The sequence below is a fragment of the Nycticebus coucang genome, chromosome 13, assembly GCF_027406575.1.
Source record: "Nycticebus coucang isolate mNycCou1 chromosome 13, mNycCou1.pri, whole genome shotgun sequence".
NCBI classification, from domain to species: domain Eukaryota; kingdom Metazoa; phylum Chordata; class Mammalia; order Primates; family Lorisidae; genus Nycticebus; species Nycticebus coucang.
The window spans coordinates 38,956,947-38,978,776 of record NC_069792.1 but is presented as its reverse complement, the minus strand read 5'-3'; the positions used below and the strand labels follow the sequence as shown (position 1 = coordinate 38,978,776).

Sequence of the window (21,830 nt, the reverse complement as noted above, 5' to 3'; positions counted from 1 at the left end):
CAGTGGGAGAGTCAGACGTATAAACAAGTAATTGAAGCTGGGTAGTTTTTATGGTAGAGATGTCAGAAGATAACAGAAAAATATGTGGCCCTCTCTTTTTGAGGATGTCAAGGAAAGCCTTCTAGGACTTAATGCATGTATAATCATTTAAGAAAAAAAGGTAGGGAGAACATTCAGGTAAAGGGAGAAGTACATGTAACAGGGGATGCAAAAACCCGGAACCACGAGGCCACTTATAACATTTCATGGTGACTGGAACAGAGTAGGGTTTTGGAAAGGAGATGAGGCTGATGGCGTTGGTAGGGTCAGGCACACATGCCCCCAGCCTTTGTTGTAATTGCAGCAGTGTTCTCTTGACCCACAGAAGGCCTCTAGTCTTTCTCGGCATAGTATTGTAGGCAGATGAAGGCACTTTCCCAGGCCTGGCTGCCCTGTTGGCCCATGCCTGTAATCTCAGCTCTTTGGAAGGCTGAGGTGGGAGAATCACTCAAGGCCAGAAATTTGAGACCAGCCTGAGTATTGCAAGACCTGTCTCTAGAAAATTAAAAAAATTAGCCAGGTGTGGTAGCACTTGTAGTCCCAGCTCCTCAGGAAGACACAGGATTGCTTGACCCCATTTAAAAATGGTTTGATGGTGAGCTACTATGGCACCACTGTACTCTGGCCTGAGTGACATAGCAAGACCTTGTCTGTAAAAAATAAGAAAGAAGGGTGGCACCTGTGGCTCAACGGAGTAGGGCGCTGGCCCCATATGCTGGAGGTGGCGGGTTTAAAAACCCAGCCCCAGCCAAAAACTGCAAAAAAAAAAAAAAGAAGAAGAAGAAAAAAGAAAGAAATACCTGTGAAAAGATTGGTAGATCTGTGGCTTAGTTTATGTTTTTATTTTTGAGTCTAGTAGTTGGTTCAGTAGTTGGTTCATAGTGATTACCTTTATTGTCGTTGGTAATTTAATATATGTTACAGTACTTACATTGTTTTGTACGTATAAAGTATTATATTCTAAGAAGAAATAAAGAAGGTAAAGTAAAATATCTGGGGAGCTTTTCCACACCTTACTTAGCTATGTAAATGCAGAAGGTGCTTTATATGGATAAGGATGTAAACACAAAACACTTAAGTAATCTTTTCAGAAGTACAACACTGAAGGACTGTGTTTTTGAGCACTTGTTCTAAAAGCCATGATTACCATTTATATACTTCGTCATAGTTCAAAGAAGGCATCAACTCTTTTTTTTTTTTTTTGAGACACACTTTCGCTTTGTCACCCTTGGTAGAGTGCCGTGGCATCACAGCTCACAGCAACCTAAAACTCTTTGGCTTAAGCAATTCTCTTGCCTCAACCTCCCAAGTAGCTGGGACTACAGGTGCCCGCCAAAATACCCGGCTATTTGTTGTTTAGCTGGCCTGGGCTGGGATCGAACCCGCCACCCTTGGTGTATATAGCTGGTGCCCTACCCACTGAACTACAGGCACCAAGCCAACTTCCACTCTTTTTTAATTTACTTAATTTATTAAGTTACTAAAAATACTAAAACTGAGTCTTCTCTGACAAGGTCTTCTGCCCAGAGCTTTGGATTTCCCCTGATGCTCACAGGTAGGACAAGGATCAAGGAGGTCTTGCCCCTGGATTAACCAGTGCAGTTCGAGCAGGGGTCTTCACATGAAATTGAATTCCCTTTCTAGTCTGCTCCTTAATGAAGACTTTTTTCTTTCTTTCTTTTTTTTTTTCCCTTGAGACAGTCTTGTCTCAGTCAGTTGCTCTGGGTTAAGCTCCGTGATGTCATAGCTCGCAACAACCTCCAACTCTTGGGCTCAAGCAAACCTCTTGCCTCAGCTTCCTGAGTAGCTGGGCGTACTGGCGCCTGCCACAGTGCCCAGCTAATTTAGCAAAGATTCTTTTACAGTTTGGCTCTTAGTGGAATTACTTGGTTAAACATTATGCCTTTTCCTGAGGACAAGTTCTGTGCTATCTTCAGTTTAGATGTACCCTTCTAACCACCAGTCTTGGCTCTGTGCACTGGCTGTTACTCTGAAATGGTATATGACTGGCTTCTTTGAAATATATTCCATGCATTCAAAGCCTTAATCTGTTCTGTTTTGACACGGCTCACTTGGAATAAATATACAAAAGATGAGGGTGGTGATTATTCTAATATTTTTAATTGTTACTCAGAAGTTCTAATGCTATATATAATAAATATTAAATATTCTGAATCTTGAAGTGTAGTATTACAAAGATGTTATATTTGACATTTAAATTCAACTAAAAGCAACTTGATTATTTAAAATTTCCAGTTTATAAAACATTGTACTGTAAAATATACAGTTCTTGAGCGTACAACTCAATGGATTTTTCTATACTTTTGCCCCCTGTAGCCACCGCCAGTACATTAAAGATAGAGAACATTTCCAGCACCCCCAAAATAGCCAAGAGTTTTTTAAACTTAATGCTTTAACTGACATTTTCTTTGTAATAAAAGTGACCTTTCATATTTTCTGGATCCCTTCTCTTCTTAACAGAACTTTAATTTTCATGCTCTTCATTTGATATCTTCATTAAAAATAGTAAAGATTTTTTTTTTTTTTTTTTTTTTGTAGAGACAGAGTCTCACTGTACCACCCTTGGGTAGAGTGCCATGGCATCACACGGCTCACAGCAACCTCTAACTCTTGGGTTTACGTGATTCTCTTGCCTCAGCTTCCCGAGCTGGGACTACAGGCACCCGCCACAACGCCCGGCAATTTTTTTGTTGCAGTTTGGTCGGGGCTGGGTTTGAACCCACCACCCTCGGCATATGGGGCCTCTGACCTACTCACTGAGCAACAGGCACTGCCCTAAAATAGTAAGATTGCAAGAAGCCAATCAAGCCTTTTATTACTACTGAGGAAATGTACTTTAAAAATAGCTTTACTTCAGTAGCTTGGCATTGTGGCGGGAGCCTATAGTCCCAGCTTCATGGGAGGCTGAGGCAAGAGAATCGCCTAAGCCCAAGAGCTGGAGGTTGCTGTGAGCTATGACGCCATGGCACTCTACCGCAGGCGACAAAGTGAGACTCTGTCTCTTAAAAAAAAAAAAAAAGCTTTACTTCAATAGATAAAAGCTCATTTTTAAGATAACTTTATTAAAATCAAATTTAAAAATCATTAAAAAGTGGAATAAAATGTTATTAGTTTCTGTGACCTGTATGTGGAGGAGGGTTGTCTGAGAATATTGGCAATGAATGATGTATCACAAAGTAAAACACAGAAAAATTTGAGTATTAAAATCTTCTCATTAATTGTAAATGAATTATCAATCCTAAATCAAAAATACAAAAATATTTTCCATGATAAAGATCAATAGAGAAGTAAAGTTAATGTAGAAAGAACTCATGCAAATAAGACACTCAAGACACCAAAAGAAAAATAAAGCAAATGAGCTATTTACAAAAGAGGAGATACAAATGGGTGATTATCAGAAAAACTGAACATTTCCTTAAGAAATGAAAATGGCCAGATGCAGTGGCTCTTGCTTATAATCCTAGCACTTTGGGAGGCTGGGGCACAAGGATTGCTTGAGGCCAGGAGTTCAAAACCAGCACAGGTAAGACAGCAAGATTTTATCTCTACAAAAAATAAAAATAAAAAATTAGCTTGGTGTGATTGCACATGCTTGTGGCCCCAGCTATTTGGCAGGCTGAGGTGGAAGGATTGCTTGAGCCCTGGAATTTGAGTTTACAATGAGCTATGACCATGCCATTGTACTCTAGCCTGGGTGACCGTCAAAAAAATAAAGAAAGAAAGAAAAAAATGGAAGCGTAAGATTCAGAAAAGTGCCCAGATGATGTCTATACAGCTCAACGAATGATCAGAAAGGGAACACACCTCAGTTGTCACTATTACCCCCCACCAGGCCAAGAAATAAAACGTTATCAATACCCCTGAAGCCCCTCACACATCCTCTTCCAATCTCTGTGTCTTCTTTTCTTCCTAAAAGTAACTATTGTCCTGATTTTTAATAATATAGATTCGCGGGCCGTGTTTTTAAACTGTATGTAAATAGAATCACACAATGTTTTTTCTCCAGCTGGCTTATTTTCAACAAGGTGATAGTTACCCATGTTGTTGTATGGAGGTGTAATTTATTTCCTTTGCTATGTAATTTTCCATTGTATGAATGTGCCACAGTAATCTGTTCTACTATTGATGGACACTTGAGTTGTTTCTGTTTTCTGGCTATTGTAAATTATATTGTCATTAACATCTTTTGGTGCACACATGCAAACATTCTTTATGTATCTTGAAGCAGAACTTCTGGGTTATAGGATATGTATATGTTTAACCTTAGTGGATAATGTTGAATAATTTTCCAAAATGTTAGTACCAGTTTCATACTTCTACCATCAAATCACATTGCTTATCTCACCAGCACTTAGCATTGTTAGTCTTTTCCATTTTAGTAAGTCGTTAGTTTCTTTAATTTGCATTTGCTTAATACCTTTTTAGAAAAATGCAGTTTTTCGCTTACGAAATTATCAAAGATGTTAATATACAATGTGTATTTGTATATACCTTTAATGCAAACCAAGGCTGGGAGAGTTTTCAGGGTGTTCCTATACTGCTAACGGAGTATAAATTGGTATAACCTGTCTGGAAATCACTTTAACAAATTATTTAATGCTGAAAAATTCTTTACAATTCTGACCAGTCATTTTATTTTTAAAAATCTGCAGTTTCGAGGCTGGTGGATTGCCTAGGTGCATGGGTTCAAGACCAGCCTGAGCTAGAGCGAGACCCAGCGTCTAAATATAGCTGAGTGTTGTGGTGGGCTCCTGTCATCCCAGCTGTTTGGGAGGCTGTGGCAAGAGAATTGCTTAAGCCCAAGAGTTTGAGGTTGCTGTGAGCTGTGACACCACAGTACTCTACTGAGGGCAGCAAAATAAGGTTCTGTCTCAAAAAAAAAAAAAATCTGTGCAGTTCTAATGTTAGCACAAAGATGGTCAATTGCAGTGTTATTTATACTAATGAAATTGTATAGTAAAAAGTTGGAAGCCATCTACAGATCCTAAAGTAAAAGAATCATTCAGTAACATGTCTTTTTATTTTTTTCATTCAGTAACTTTTGGTGTACCCATATTATAGAACATCATATATCTATCAAAAGTTACTGTTTATCAAGAGTTTTTTAACAACATTGGCAAACGTTTATAATTAATTTTTAAGTAAAAAACATAAAAATTTAAATATAGCATGATCCTAATTATGCAGAGAACAAGACTGAAATAAAACATGCTAAAATGGTAATAGTGCTTGTGTGTGGTAAGATTAAAAACCCCACCCCCCTTTATTGAGATAGAATTCAACATTTTAACTATTTAAAAGTATACAATTCAGTGGTGTTTAATATATTCACAATGCTGTACAACCATCTTCAGCATCTAATTCTATTACTCCAAGTCTAATCTGACATTTTCATCCCCCCCACAAAAGAAACTACCTCCAAATTGTCTCTTCTTCCAACTTTTGAAACCACTATTCTATTCCTGTCTCTACAGATTTGCCTATTCTGAGTATATCAAAAATGAAATCATACGGGCAGTGCCCGTAGTTCAGTGGGTACAGCACCCGCCACATACACCAAAAATGGCGAATTTGAACCTGGCCTGAGCCTGCTAAAATCAACGATGACAAGTGTAACTACAACCAAAAAATAGCTGGGCATTGTGGCGGGTGCCTGTAGTCCCAGCTACTCGGGAGGCTGAGGCAAGAGAATCGCTTAAGCCCAAGAGTTTGAGGTTGCTGTGAGCTGTGACGCCACGGCACTCTACCCAGGGTGACAGCTTGAGACTCTGCCTCAAAAACTAAATAAATACAGTGAAATCATACAGTACGGTCTGGTTTCTCTTCAGAGTGGGTAAATCTTACTAAAGATTTCCGTGGAGAATGGGCAGCACCTGCAGCGCAGTGGGTAGAGTATGGGCCACGTACACCCAGGCTGGTGGGTTCAAACTGGCCTGAGCCTGCTCAAATCAACGTGACGACTGCAACAACAACAAAATAAATAGTCGGGCATTGTGGCAGGCACCTGTGGTCCCAGCTGTTTGGGAGGCTGAAGCAAGAGAATTGCTTAAGCCCAAGGGATTGAGGTTGCTGTGAGCTGTGACACCACTCTACCCAGGGCGACATAGTAAAACTCTGTCTCAAAAAAAAAGGATTTCTGTGGAGAGGAACAAGTTGAGTTTTTAATCAATTTTTTGAGGCCTTGCTTTGGCAAGGCTAATAATAAACAAATAGAATCAAATCAAATAGTCAAATCAAATGGAAACAAATAGAATAATAAATAAACAAATAGAAAAGGATCAGAATATGTGATCCTTTCGGCTGGATGTGGTGGCTCATGCCTGTAGTCCTAGCACTCTGGGAGGCTGAGTCCGGTGGATTGCCTGAGCTCACGTGTTTGAAACCGTCCTGAGTCAGAGCCAGACCTTGTCTCTAAAAAAAAAAAAAAAAAAAAAAAAGGCTGGGTGTTGTGTCAGGCACCTGTAGTCCCAGCTACTTGGGAGGCTGAGGTAAGAGAATCACTTGATCATAAACCACATTTTGTTTATCCATTCATCCACTGATGGACATTTGGGGTGTTTCCACTTTTTAGCTATTATGAATAATGCTGCAGGGTAGAGGCTGGTCCGCGGCCGAAGTACAGACATTTTTTCTGTGAGAATTACCAGTAACAGTTCAATATGGGGGATATTCTGGCTCATGAATCTGAAATACTCGGACTAGTGAAAGAGTATTTAGATTTTGCTGAATTTGAAGATACCTTGAAAACATTTTCCAAAGAATGCAAAATAAAAGGAAAACCATTATGTAAAACAGCAGGTGGATCTTTACAGGACTCTAAATCATTGATAATTCAGAAGGCTCTTGTCTCTGCATTTGACAATGGAGACCAGAAGGTGTTCTTCAATTTATGGGAAGAACACATTCCCAGTTTCATCGAAAATGGCGACGCCCTTGCCCAGAAGTTGGAATTCTATCTTCACATCCATTTTGCCATCTATCCTCTGAAACATTCCGTAGGGAGACCGGACAGAGAGGAGCTGGAGGAAAGGATTTCTTCCTTCAAAACCTACCTGGAGACCAAAGGAGCAGCGCTGAGCCAGACCACCGAGTTTCTTCCTTTCTATGCCCTTCCTTTTCTTCCCAACCCTATGGTACATCCTTCGTTTAAAGAACTCTTTCAGCGTTCCTGGACTCCAGAGTTAAAGTTGAAGTTGGAAAAGTTTCTAGCTTTAATATTTAAAGATAGCAACACGCTGAAGCTTTTAACAGTGTATAAGGAGAATGGACAAAGTAACAAAGAGATGTTGCAGCAGCTCCACCAGCAGCTGGTCAAAGCTGAACTTAGGTCAGTGACGTACCTGAGACGTACAGTAAGATCCAAGCAGACTACCACAATCTCATTGGAGTCACAGCAGAGCTGGTGGATTCTCTCAGGCCACAGTCAGTGGCAAGATGATCACTCCTGAGTACCTCCAGAGTGTCCGTGTCTGCCTCTTCAGCAACCAGATGTGGCAGAGCCTGGCTCATAGCGTGGACTTCACAAGGCCTGGGACGGCTTCCACCATGTTACAAGCTTCCTTGGCACCCGTGAGATTGAAAGATGTCCCATTACTGCCCTCCCTGGCTTATGAGAAACTGAAGAAGGATTTGATTTGGGGGAGTGATCGTTTAAAAGCCTTCTTGTTGCAGGCTCTGCGCTGGCGCTTGAGCACCTCCCGTCCTGGAGAGCAGAGGGAGGCGGTTCTGCAGGCCTACATCAGCAACGACCTCTTGGACTGTCATACCCACAACCAGAGGAATGTGCTTCACTTGCTGCACGCAAAGAGTGAGGTGGTGCGGCAGTACATGGCCAGGCTCATCAACGCTTTTGCGTCACTAGCTGAAGGTCACCTCTACCTTGCTCAGAACAAAATGGTGCTGTGGATGCTGGAGGGAAGGCTGAAGGAGGACAAGGATGTCATCACCCAGGAGAATGTCCTTGGGGCCTTGCAAAAGTTCAGCCTCAGGCGCCCGCTGCAGACAGCATCGCTTCAAGATGGTCTCATCTTCTGGCTGATTGATATTCTGAAGGACTCTGATTGCCTGTCTGACTACACACTGGGGTACTTAGTGGCTTTGCTTATGAACCTCTGCCTCTGGAGTGCAGGGAAGAACATGTGTACCAAGGTGGCAGGCCTCGTGCTCAAAGTCCTTTCAGATCTGCTTGGCCATAAAAGCCACGAGATCCAGCCGTATGCGAATGGAGCTCTGTACAGCATCCTTTCTATTCTGTCCATCCAGGAGGAAGTGAGAGCAATGGGGATGGAAGACATCCTACACTGCTTCAGCAAAGAAGGCAACGCTGAAATGATCCACCAGATAGAATTTTTCTTTTTTTTTTGGCCGGGGCTGGGTTTGAACCCACCACCTCTGGCATTTGGGATGGGCGCCCTACTCCTTGAGCCACAGGCACCGCCCCGCCAGATAGAATTTATCATCAAGCAACTTAATTCTGGTCAGTTTAATGTAACAGTCCGGGATCTTTCTTGTGAATCATTCACAAGAAATGTACCGGAAAGATACATGGACTGTCTTATAGGGCCTTGTCATGCTTTGGCCAGCATTCATTCAAGAAGCATTTAGGGAGGTGAAGAGACCTAAGTGAACCCACTAACAAGAGTTCATTCAGGTATTCAAGGCCAGATTGTCCAAAGATTAATAATATCTTATCACACTTAACAGATACAGCCAACAAAAAGAGTTTAAAGGCAATTACAGAAGCCCTTCCCTAGCCTTGTGTGTTCTCTTTATGTGGCCCCTCCCTTTCCTCTCCTAAATCCTGCCCCACTGTTAAGGGTGGCTTCCCCAGGTTCCTGTCAGGGAATGAAAACAGGTGCCAGCCTTTCCAGCACCACTGTGGAAAATGTCATCCTCCCACATTTATTCATTCATTCCAAAACAAACAAACAAACAAAAAATAATGCTGCTCTGAGTAGTCCTGTGTGAGCTTTTGTGTGAACATACTCATGTGTTGTTATTTCTCTTGGATATATGCCCAGGAGTGGAATTGTAGGGTCATACAGTAACTGTTTAACTTTTCAAGGAACTATGAAACTGTTTTTCACAGCAGCTGTACCATTTTACATTCATGCCAGCCCTTCCCTTTTTATTTTTATTGTATTTTATTTATTTTTTCTTTGAGACAGAGCCTCAAGCTGTCACCCTAGGTAGAGTGCCATGGCATCACAGCTCACAGCAACCTCCAGCTCCTGGGCTCAAGCGATTCTCCTGCCTCTGCCTCCCAAGTAGCTGGGACTATAGGCACCCACCACAATGCCTGGCTAATTTTTGGTTATCTCACAGCAACCTCTAGCTCCTGGGCTCAAGAGATTCTCCTGCCTCTACCTCCCAAGTAGCTGGGACTATAGGTGCCCGCCACAGAGCCTGGCTATTTTTTGGTTGTAGCTATCATTGTTGTTTGGCAGGCCCAGGCTGGATTCGAACCTTCCGGCTTAGGTGTATGTGGCTGGTGCCTTAGCCGCTTGAGCCACAGGCCCCGAGCCAGCCCTTCCCTTTTTTAAAAAATATTTTTTATCTTTTGAATTCCCTGCAATGAATGTATATTGTTTGTAATTTTTTAACTTTTGAATTCCCTGCAACGAATGTACATTGTACCAGGTGTAGAGAGTGAATCATTCCTCAGAATTGTCACTAATCCACGTGTGGCCCATTTTTCATTTTAGTCCATTTTTTTCTCTTTATTATGTATTTATTTATTTATTGGCAACAGAGAGTCTCACTATGTTGCCCTTGGTAGAGTGCTTTGGTGTCACAGCTCACAGCAACCTCAAACTCTTGGGCTTAAGTGATTCTCTTGCCTGAGCCTCCCAAGTAGGTGAGCCTACAGGCACCCGCCACAATGCCCAGCTATTTTTTGTTGCAGTTGTCATTGTTGTTTAGCTGGCCTGGGCCGGGTTCAAACCCTCCACCCTTGGTGCATGTGGCCAGCGCCAGAACCACTGTGCTGTGGGTGCTGTGTCTTTCTCCTCAGCCTTGATCTTCGTACCCATTTCCTCATTGTCACCGTTGACATCCAGGTTAATATGTTGGATATATGTGCTTGCATATCTGTATCTATGTAACTTTCTTAAAATTAGACTTACTGATGCTTTGTGTGCACACATATTTATATATATATATGTAGATGGAAAGGAAATATATATATCCTGTGTTACGGTTCCTTGTTTCTGGCTGCTGACTGATATTCTCTGTAGTCTGTTACCATAGTTGATTTCCCTGATGCCTACTTTGCTTCAAATTCCTACTGTAGAGAATCCTGCAGTGAGTGTCACGGTTACTACATGCCTTTGCCTGGTCCTGCACATAATTTTTGTATGGTTTAATCCCTAGAACTGGAATTTCTGGGCCCAGAGAAAATGCATACACAGTTTCACCAAGTATTGCCAGATTTCTTTACAGAAAAGTTGTCTTGTTCTATCTTCTCACCAGCAATACATGAGGGTGTCTCTTTCCCTAAGTCCTTACTAACTTCTGGTATTAGCTTTCTTTTTCCCTTTTTTTTTTTTTAGAGACAGAGTCTTACTTTGTCGCCTGTTGTAGAGAGCTGTGGTGTTACAGCTCACAGCAACCTCCATATCCTGCGCTTAGGCGAGTCTCTTGCCTCAGCCTCCCAAGTAGCTGGGACTACAGGATCCTGCCACAACACCCGGCTATTTTTTTGCTGGGGCTGGGTTCAAACCCGCTACCCTCAGTATAAGGGGCCGGCACCCTACTCACTGACCCACAGGCGCCACCCCTGGTATTATCTTCCTAATTTTTGCCTGTTAGTAGATATAAAATGGTATATCCTTCTTGTTTTAATTTATATTTTTTGGTTATTAGTGAAGTTAGCATCTTCATAAATTTGCTTTGTCATTTACGTTGTCTCTATGAACTACCTCTTTATGCCTTTGCCCATTTGTCTGTTGGTTTCCTTGTTTTTTAAAAAAATAATTTTCTTACTGCTTTTATAATGTTAATAGATTTTGTTGGCTTTCTTACTATCAGTGCTAATATAGTTATTTCTATATTGGTTTCTATTTTAAAAGGCAGAAAACCTGTAGAAATGCTGTTGAAGTTATAATAAAGTTAATGTTTGTTTTTAGTCCAGATGTCAGAGCATTCCTTCCAATGGACCGTCCAAAACACCAGTCAGATCCATCTGAAGATGACGATGAAAGAAGTATTCAGAAGGTAGTAAGAGGAATTTTTTTTAACAGAAAAAATACCATTCCCCCAAAGTTGATATTAGTGGCAACTTTAGGGCAACATATACTTAAAATGAAGTAACTTCATCCATAGTAGGTTTCTGCTAAATAAAATACATAAAGACAAACATGTACAACTTACTGATCACTTTTTTTCTGATCTCTATTTCATATAAAATTTATAGGATGAATATTTATGCAATAAAAAGTAGTATAAGTGAATTAAAGAAAAATTTGAAAATAGCAGTTAATAAAGTATTACCCATATTTTTTGCCACCCAGACCTAGTAATTTTTTTCAATTTATTTGTTAATTTATTTTTTACTTTTTAAAATTTTTTTGTTTTTATTAAATCATAACTGTGTACCTTGATGCATTTATGATACCTTTGTAATTATGATGCATTATGGCAGGATAACTGATTTGATATACAATGTGAAATGCTTACATTGAACTGATTAATATGTCCATCACAATTACACTCTTTCTTTTTTTTTTTGTAGAGACAGAGTCTCACTGTATCACCCTCGGGCAGAGTGCCGTGGCGTCACACGGCTCACAGCAACCTCCAACTCCTGGGCTTAAGCTATTCTCTTGCCTCAGCCTCCCGAGCAGCTGGGACTACAGGCGCCCGCCACAACGCCCGGCTATTTTTTGTTGTTGTTGCAGTTTGACCGGGGCTGGGTTTGAACCCGCCACCCTCCGTATATGGAGCCGGCGCCCTACTCACTGAGCCACAGGTGCCACCCATACTCTTCTCTTAATAGTTTTTAAATGTACCATTGCATTATGCACATTAGGTGAGGTTCCCCCCCCAAGTACCCTCCTGCCTCCCGAGACCTAGTAATTTTTAATATTTTAGTGATTTTCTTTCCTGTATTCTCCTAATTATCTAATTTTATCTCATAAAAATTAATCTTAATTTTATTTCTCTAATGATAATTATAACAGTGTGTACAAGCATATATTCTTCACTTTACATCTTACTTTTTGATCATTATTTATATTTATCATCATCACTGTACTTGAAATTATTGTTTTGAATTTTGGCCAGCAGGAAAGGCCTTTTCAACCACAAATTACATAGCTCTTCCTCTGCCTTGTCAGGTTTTTATACATAGAGCAATCCGTACACACATGCCATTTGGCATCAACTTTTATTTCTATGTATAGGTACATAATAAATATATATTCTTAATAGAGAATGGGGTATTGTTATTTTTTTAACTAGATTATGATAGCAAAAAGTAAAATAAACTTGTACCTTATTTTGAAGATGTTTTCATCATTTACTTTAGAAAGTTGTATAGAAAGGGAAAACTGTAATAATTTAACTCAATATATTATGTAGCAATTAAAATTATAATTATGGGGCGGCGCCTGTGGCTCAGTGAGTAGGGCGCCGGCCCCATATGCCAAGGGTGGCGGGTTCAAACCCAGCCCCGGCCAAACTGCAACAAAAAAATAGCCGGGCGTTGTGGCGGGCGCCTGTAGTCCCAGCTGCTTGGGAGGCTGAGGCAAGAGAATCGCGTAAGCCCAAGAGTTAGAGGTTGCTGTGAGCCGTGTGACGCCACGCCACTCTAACCGAGGGCGGTACAGTGAGACTCTGTCTCTACAAAAAAAAAAAAAAAAAATTATAATTATGAATATAATTAAATATAATATATTTATAATTCAAGCTTTGTAATTATTATTAAATATATACATGAAAATTTGAGGTGTTGGGTTGATTTACATTTTTCTTTAGAATGTATTTTAATTTTCTTATGGCTTTATTTTTCTAATTTAAAAGCTAATGTTATGTACTAGAACATATTACTATCCTAGGGCTAAAATATTCATTTGGGAAAAAAAAATATTCCTTTTTTGTGACTATTAGGAAGTAGCATTTTTTTTTCTCTGATGCCCTCAAAAGATTCTTACTTATGAGAACAAATTTAACCTTTGTATCTTTGACATGGTTGCTCCTATGACAGTGTAAAAAGATATATATTTGCTGGCAGGATGCCCATAGCTCAGTGGTTAGGGTGCCAGCCATGGGGCTTGTATGTTCGAACCTGCCCCGGGGTATGGCTGAGTCGGTAAGGCGCCAGCCCCATATACCGAGGGTGGTGGGTTCAAACCCGGCCTCGGCCAAACTGCAACCAAAATATGGCCGGGCGCCTGTAGTCCCAGCTGCTCGGGAGGCTGAGGCAAGAGAATCGCTTAAGCCCGGGAGTTGGAGGTTGCTGTGAGCTGTGTGAGGCCACGGCACTCTACCGAGGGCCATAAAGTGAGACTCTGTCTCTACAAAAAATAAAATTAAAAAGCTGCCCGGAGCAGCGCTCCCGATGTTGTCTGCACGCCTGGCGCCCACGCTGCTCAGTGCCTTCCTGCGGCGATCCGCTCCCACTGTAGGGCGCCATGGCCTCTGGGAGACGCTCCTGGGGAGGCGGTGCGCGGCCGCCGCCTCCTCCGGGCCCGCGTGGGACCTGGGCCCTGAGCCTCCTCATGGCCTCACGGAGGCTGAGAGTTAGGAAGGAAGCCCTAACACGCAGGAGCGGTTTCTGTTCCCCGAGTACGTCCTGTAGCCTGAGCCCGCGCCCACCCGGAAAGAGCTGCTGGAACAACTACAGCAGCAGCACCAGGAGAGGGAGCAACCCAGGCGGACGCAGAAGCCACGGGTCGGCCGCCGGGCGCACCCTGTCGTGGGGCACCCGGACCCGGCGGTGCCGCCCAGCGGCCAGCACTGCTCGGGTTGCGGGGCAGAGCTGCACTGCCAGGACCCCGGCGTGCCCGGCTACCTGCCCAGCGAGAAGTTCCTGCGCGCGGCGCAAGCGGACGGCGGGCTGGCGCGGGCCGTGTGCCAGCGCTGCTGGCTCCTGGTGCACCACCAGCGCGCCCTGCGCCTGCAGGGGAGCCGCGAACAGTACTCTGAGCTGGTGAGCACCGCGCTGCGGCGGCCCGGGCCCGTCCTGGTGCTCTACATGGTGGACCTGCTCCACCTGCCCGACCTGCCGGCACTGGTAGGCCCCAAGCAGCTGATCGTGCTGGGGAACAAAGTGGACCTGCTGCCCCAGGACGCCCCCGGCTACCGGCAGCGGCTCCGGGAGCGGCTGTGGAACGACTGTGCCCGCGCCGGACTTTTGCTGGCCCCTGGCCACGGAGGGCCACAGCTCCCCAGCCGGGACGGGCCGCAGGACAGAGAGGAGAATTCGAATCGGTCGGACAGGTCGTGCACGGTGGTCCGGGACGTGCGTCTCATCAGCGCCAAGACTGGCTATGGCATCGAAGAGTTAATCTCGGCACTTCAGCGCTCCTGGCGCTACCGTGGTGATGTCTACCTGGTAGGATCCACAAACGCTGGCAAGTCCACTCTCTTTAACACGCTCCTGAAGTCCGATTACTGCACCGCCAAGGGCGCCCAGGCCATCGACCGGGCCACCATCTCCTCTTGGCCAGGAACTACATTAAACCTTCTCAAGTTTCCTATTTGCAACCCAACTCCTTATAGAATGTTTGAAAGGCACAAAAGACTTAAAGAAGATGCAGCTAAAGCCCTAGAAGATCTTAGCGAGCAAGAACAACATCAACTTAATGTTTTGAAAAAGCATGGCTATGTAGTAGGGAGAGTTGGAAGAACATTCTTGGATTCAGAACAGAAGGATGAAGATGCCTTTGAATTTGATGCTGATTCACTTGCCTTTGACATGGAAAATGAACCCGTTACAGTTGAACCTATGAACAAGTAGTATTGACTGCACAAGATGTGAGAGATGCCCGCTGGTTTTATGACACGCCAGGAAGTACAAAAGAAAATTGCATTTTAAATCTTCTAACAGAAGAAGAAGTAAAGATTGTTTTGCCAACAAATTTCATTGTTCCAAGAACTTTTGTGCTTAAACCAGGAATGGTTCTATTTTTGGGTGCTCTAGGCCGCATTGATTTCCTACAGGGAAACCAGTCAGCCCGGTTTACGGTTGTGGCTTCCAACCTCCTCCCCGTGCACATTACTTCCTTGGACAAGGCGGATAGTTTGTATGAGAAGCAGGCAGGTCACACGTTACTGCAGGTTCCAATGGGTGGAAAAGAAGGAATGGCAGACTTTCCTTCTCTTGTTGCTGAAGACATTATAGTAAAAGAAGGACTTGGGGAATCCGAAGCGGTTGCTGACATCAAGTTTTCCTCTGCAGGTTGGGTTGCAGTAACGCCTCGTGGGAAGGACAGATTGCATCTCCGAGGCTACACACCTCAAGGAACGGTTCTGACGGTCCGGCCCCCGCTCTTGCCATATATCGTTAACATCAAAGGACAGCGCATCAAGAAAAGTGCGGCCTATAAAACCAAGAAGCCTCCTTCCCTCGTGTATAATCTGCAGAAGAAGAAAGGATAAATGTATGAGGCTGACTTTGTTCCTGCTGGATATTGACCATAACAAGACACATTGAAATTATATTAAATATGGGAGGCACCTGTGGCTCAAGGAGTAGGGCGCCAGCCCCATATGCCGTGGGTGGCGGGTTGAAGCCTGGCCCAGCCAAAACTGCAAAAAAAGAAATTATATTAAATATAGCCTATGGGCGGTGCCTGTGGCTCAAGGAGTAGGGCGCCGGTCCCATATGCCGGAGGTGGCAGGTTCAAACCCAGCCCTGGCCAAAAATTGCAAAAAAAATAAAAAATAAAATAAATATAGCCTATAATAAAATTCCCCTGCTCCTACCCCATTTAAAGATCTTAACAGTTGACTTTTTTTTTTTTTTGCAGTTTTTGGCCAGGGCTGAGCTTTGAACCTGCCACCTCTGGCATATGGGGCCGGCGCCCTGCTCACCCAACAATGACCTTTTTTTTTGTGGTTTTTGGCCGGGGCTGGGTTTGAACCCGCCACCTCCGGCATATGGGACCAGTGCCCTACTCCTTGAGCCACAGGCTCCGCCCAACAGTTGACCTTTTTAAACTAACCAGGACTGTGCCTATTCATAATGTACTGAGCTTGTAAATAGAGGTTATATATCTATTTCTTTTCTTCTCTTTTTTTTTGGAGACAGGAGTCTGGCTGTGTTGGTAGAGTGCTGTGGCGTCACAACTCACAGCAACCTCCAACTCTTGGGCTTGGGTGATTCTCTTGCCTCAGCCTCCCTAGTAGCTGGGACTGCAGACACCCACCACAACACCCAGCTATTTTCTTGTTGCAGTTTTCATTGTTGTTTAGCTGGCCCGGGCCAGCCTTGAACCAGCCAGCCTCCGTGCATGTGGCTGGCACCATGACCACTGTGCTACAGGCGCAGAGCCCTTTCTTACAGGGTATGTTTATGGTATGTATTTGTGACCCATTTATATAAAAAGAAAGCCTGATATATTCAAGTTTCTCCCACTGCTTTTTTTTTTTTTTTTGAGACCAGATGTCATTTCTGTCATTTGGAGTCTGTAGTTGACAAGGCAAGTTAACAGTCACATGAAAAAATAATACACTGGCTTATAAGTAAAAGTGAATAGTCATCCGTGGACACAACTGGTAGAACATTCTGCGCCTTCCATCTCTAGGTCTAAGGTAACGGTTTTCCAAGTCCTCATCCTTTCCCAGCAAGTGTGAAGAAGGGGAAAGAGTGGAGAGCAAGCAGCTTCCCTATTTAAAGGAAGGGGAAAAGCTGGATGTTACACACATTGGTTTACACAGTCTGTTGATAAACGTCATGGAAACTGGGAAGTGAAGGAGGAAATGGGCACTGTTTCAGATTTTTACTGACAAGTGGAGAATAGATATTGAGAACAAGTAGAACTTCACCTAACACAATTTAACAGTGTCTAAGAATCTTTCATAAAGATGTGTGTTCCTGGGCGGCTCCTGTGGCTCAGTGAGTAGGGCTCCGGCCCCATATGCCGAGGGTGGCAGGTTCAAACCCAGCCCCGGCCAAACTGCAACAAAAAAAAGGCCGGGTGTTGTGGCGGGCGCCTGTAGTCCCGGCTGTTCGGGAGGATGAGGCAAGAGAATCGCCTGGGCCCAGGAGTTGGAGGTTGCTGTGAGCCGTGTGACGCCATGGCATCCTACCCGGGGGCGTTACAGTGAGACTCTGTCTCTCCAAAAAAAAAAAAAAAAGAAGATGTGTGTTCCTAGTATCTGGAGTCTATTCCACAATCAGGAGAGCACTTACTACCCATGTTATTAACATTGGCCTGTCTGTACCTGTACAACATGTATCGATCAGACGGCTTTACTTTTGGTTATTCCTAGGTGAGTTTTACTACAGCTGTGTAGAAACAATCGGCGCGTCTCAGATCCTAACACTGAGATAAATGCTGGTGGGTTAAGCTGGGCTGAAATGCAGTTAGATCCGTGAGTGTCTTGATGGACCTGTGTTCTCTCCCGACATGTGGAAGCCCTGTGTACTTCACACCCTCCTTTTCTGCTAAGTCTCCTTACACTAAATATGACAAGTTTTTTAAGATGCAACTTACAACTTTGAAAATCTCACTTTCATAGTGTTTCAAAGGGTAGTATAGTACTAGTGGTATGTTGGGGGAGATGTTCTTCGTGTGTAAAACCGTTTCAGCGTGGATGGCATCCCTCATCCCCAGACACTGGACGCCAGTAGCAACTCCCTCTGCCCATCGGTCATTAAAACTGAAACGTAGCCCCAAGGTTTCCAACTGCACCTCTAGAGGGCAGTAGTTCCCAAGTTGAGAAAATCGATCGGCGTTTTTTAGGTTTCACTGGCAGGTTTTTTGGAGGGAATGAAATACCATTAATTTTACTACAAGTTAAAATTGTGCTCCAAGCACAATGGCTCATGCCTGTAATCCCAGCATTTTGAGAGGCCAAGACAGGAGGATCACTTGAGGCCAGGAGTTGAGACCAGCATAGACAAAGTAGCAGAGACCCTGTCTCCACAAAAATTTTAAAAACTTGGGTGGTGCCGGTGGCTCAGTGAGAGGGCGCCAGCCCCATATGCTGAGGGTGGCAGGTTTGAACCCGGCCCCAGCCAAACTGCAAGAGAAAAATAGCTGGGCGTTGTGGCGGGTGCCCGTAGTCCCAGCTACTCGGGAGGCTCAGGCAAGAGGATCACCTAAGCCCAGGAGCTGGAGGTTGCTGTGAGCTGTGATGCCACAGCACTCTACCAAGGGTGACACTTTCAAAACTTAGCCAGGTATGGTAGTATGCACATGTAGCCCCGGCTACTTCAGAAGTTGAGGCAAGAGGATCTCCTGAGCCCAGGAGTTGCAAGTCACAGTGAGCCATGATCACAGCACTGCACTCCAGCCTGGGAGACAGAACAGGACCCTGTCTTTCAAAAAAAATTGTAGTCTTTATCTTTCTATTTGTAGTTGAAAACAAGAATTCACAGTTCGGAGCTTAGGCCTGAATCTTTTTTTTTTTTTTTCCCCTTAAATAGAGACAGGGTCTCACTTGTGGCCCAGGCTAGAGTGCAGTAGTGCAGTCATGGCTAACTGTGACCCTGAACTCTTGGGATAAAGCAATGTTCCCACCTCTGCGGCAGCGGGGGCTACAGACACACACCAGCACACCCAGCCTGAATCTACTGAGATAGCATTGTTTTTAATTTCTGGAGAAGTGGCGGCGCCTGTGGCTCAGTGAGTAGGGCGCTGGCCCCATATGCCGACGGTGGCGGGTTCGAACCCAGCCCCTGCCAAACTAACAAAAAAATAGCCGGGCGTTGTGGCGGACGCCTGTAGTCCCAGCTGCTCGGGAGGCTGAGGCAAGAGAATCGCGTAAGCCCAAGAGTTAGAGGTTGCTGTGAGCCGTGTGATGCCACGGCACCCTACCCGAGGGCGGTACAGTGAGACTCTGTCTCTACAAAAAATATATATATATATATAATTTCTGGAGAAGTATAATAACTTACAAAAATATATTTTAGAGAAGAAAACAAAATAAATAAATAAATAAAAAATAGCCGGGCATTGAGGAGGGCATCTGTTTGAGCCCAAGAGTTTGAGGTTTCTGTGAGCTATGATGCCACGGTACTCTACCGAGGGTGACATAGTGAGACTCTGTCTCAAAAAATAAATAAATAAATAAATAATACAAAGATATATATATTTTTACACTTGGCGAAAAAAAAACAATAATCTGGGAAAACATTTGTAACAAGGCATAAGAAGAAATAACATTTATGTAAAAAGCTCATACAGATGAGTTTTATGTTTTTTTTTTTTTTTCCTTTTCTTTTTTTTTGAGACAGAGTCTCAGTTTCGCCCTCGGCAGAGTGCCATGAAGTGACAGCTCACAGGAACCCCAAACTCTCGGGCTTAAGCGATTCTCTTGCCTCAGCTTCCCAAGTAGCTGGGACTAAGGCACCCACCACAAGGTGCAGCTGTTTTTTGGTTGTAATTGTCATTGTTGTGTAGCAGGCCTGGGCCAGGCTCAAACCCACCAGCCTCAACGTACATGGCTGGCGCCCTACTCACTGAGCTACAGGTGCTGAGCCAGATGAGTTTTTAAATAGGCTTCTTAATACCCCCGGTACTTAAAAGGAAAAGGAGCACGACCGAGGACTGCTAGGAAAAACATCGATGGGGAAATGTTCAACCGTGATGCTAATAACCAAGGAAATTTTTGAAGGAGTGCTCGCTTTGGCAGCACATATACTAAAATTGGAAATTTTGAAGGAATGTTTTGTATTTTTCCATCAATTGAGCAAAAACGTAAAGTATTTGACATACTGCCAGACTGATAAGGGTAAGGTACAACAAACACCCTGAGGCATTATTTATGTCATAATTTTTTGAAATTCTTGTGGAAAGCAATTCAGCAACATGTATCAAATATAAACATATTCATGTCATGTAGGAGTGGATGCCAATGAAATCCTTCACACAGACAAAAAGAGAGATGTTCATTTCAGCGTGATCTGTTATAAAACCATTAGAACCTTAATATCAATCAGAAGGTATTTATATATATTACACATTTTAAGTAACATTCGAAGGTAATATTTTAAACTTTGACACAAGTGAAAACGTGAAATCAATATATCAAATTATATGCATATTCACACATTGTGAATTAGTTTTTAAAAGGCAAGAAAGGACTATATGAATTTACTTACATATTTGCAAAATAATGTGTTAGTGAGGTTATGAATTTTAAATATTTTTCTCATACTTTTCTATATTTTCTGAGTGTATATTTTTAATTGAAAAAGACTTAAAATAATATCTTAAAGACTAAAATATACATAACTGATTTTTCCACTTTTTGCTTGGTACCAATGTGAGAATTTGTAGGTTTAGGTTCTTTGAAGAATGTCTTGCATTGCTATAGGAGACAGCTGGCTTTGCAGAATTAGCTAAACTGAGAGATTCCTGGGTTCTGGCTGCTGTTCTGTCCCTGTTGACTTATTTATTTATTTATTTTAGAATTTTGGTGTTTTGTTTTTGTGACAAAGTCTTACTTTGTCACCCTTGGTAGAGTGCCATGGCATCATAGCTTACAGCAACTTCCTGCTATTCCTTTTTAGAGATGGGGTCTCACTCTTGCTCAGGCTAGTCTCATACCTGTGAGCTCAGACAATCCACCTGCCTCGGCCTCCTAGAGTGCTGAGATTACAGACATGAGCCACTCTGCCCGGCCTGTTTAATTTAGTTTTTAGAAACAGGGTCTCACTCTATTGCCCAGGCTCTTAGAGTGCAGTGACATCATCATAGTTTACTGTCTCCTCAGACTTCTGGTCTCAAGCAATCCTTCTGCCTCAGCCTCTGAGAACCACACTCAGCTAATTTTTCTTTTTTCTTTTCTTTCTTTCCTTTTTTTTTTTGCAGAGATGGGAGTCCTGCTCTTGCTCAAACTGGTCTTGAATTTCTGACCTCAAGCAGTCCTCCTGCCTTGGCCTCTCAAAGTGCTAATGTTAATGGCATGAACCACTGTCCCTGGCCACTGTTGGCTTTAGATTTTATTTTTGTTACCTTTTTCATTCATAATGCCTGAAACTTGGACTAGACTCTCTAAAAGTTTTAAAATACTGATAAAAAGAATCTTTAAAGACTGGTACACTGGCTCATGCTTGTAAACCTAGCACTATAGAAGACCAAGCTGTGAGGATTGGTTCTTGAGGCCAGTGTTCAAGTCTAGCCCGAGCAACATAGCAAGACCTTGTATCTACAAAAAACAGAAAACTTTGCTGGGCATCGGGGCATGTACCTGTGGTCCCAGCTACTTGTAAAGGCTGAGGCAGGAAGATCACTACAGCCTCGGAGTCTTCATTGAGCTATGATAATACCACTGCTTTCTAGCTCAGGCAGCGTATTGAGACTCTGTCAAAAAAAAAAAAAAAGAAAAAAAAAGAATCTTTTTAACAAAAGGAAAGAGCCATACTTTGACTTACAGTTATAACTGTTAAGGACTGTTAAGTAGATAACTAAGTGAAGATACAACTGAAATATCTTAGAAGGCATGTGGACCTACTGTTCTATGTATAAAGGGAAAACTAGAGGTCAAGAGAAGTCAAGAAACTTATGGTCTCAATTAGTGTTAATTTTGTTAATAAATTATATCTCACCCTTAATTTGATATCATCTTTATTTTATTTTTATATTTTTGTCACCGTT

General features: G+C 43.0%; 1 protein-coding gene and 1 pseudogene across 1 annotated transcript; both read left to right on the top strand.

The window, feature by feature from the left end:
- Positions 1-6,669: 6,669 nt before the first annotated feature.
- LOC128563339 (lisH domain-containing protein ARMC9-like) lies at positions 6,670-8,664 on the top strand. The gene is given in 4 exon segments (XM_053558661.1): positions 6,670-7,404; positions 7,407-7,472; positions 7,475-8,393; positions 8,499-8,664. Coding segments are annotated over 4 exon segments (1,836 nt in total). The 5' UTR covers positions 6,670-6,719.
- A 4,954-nt stretch (positions 8,665-13,618) lies between these two features.
- On the top strand, positions 13,619-15,991 carry LOC128563699 (nitric oxide-associated protein 1-like; annotated as a pseudogene).
- The last annotated feature ends 5,839 nt before the right edge of the window (positions 15,992-21,830 follow it).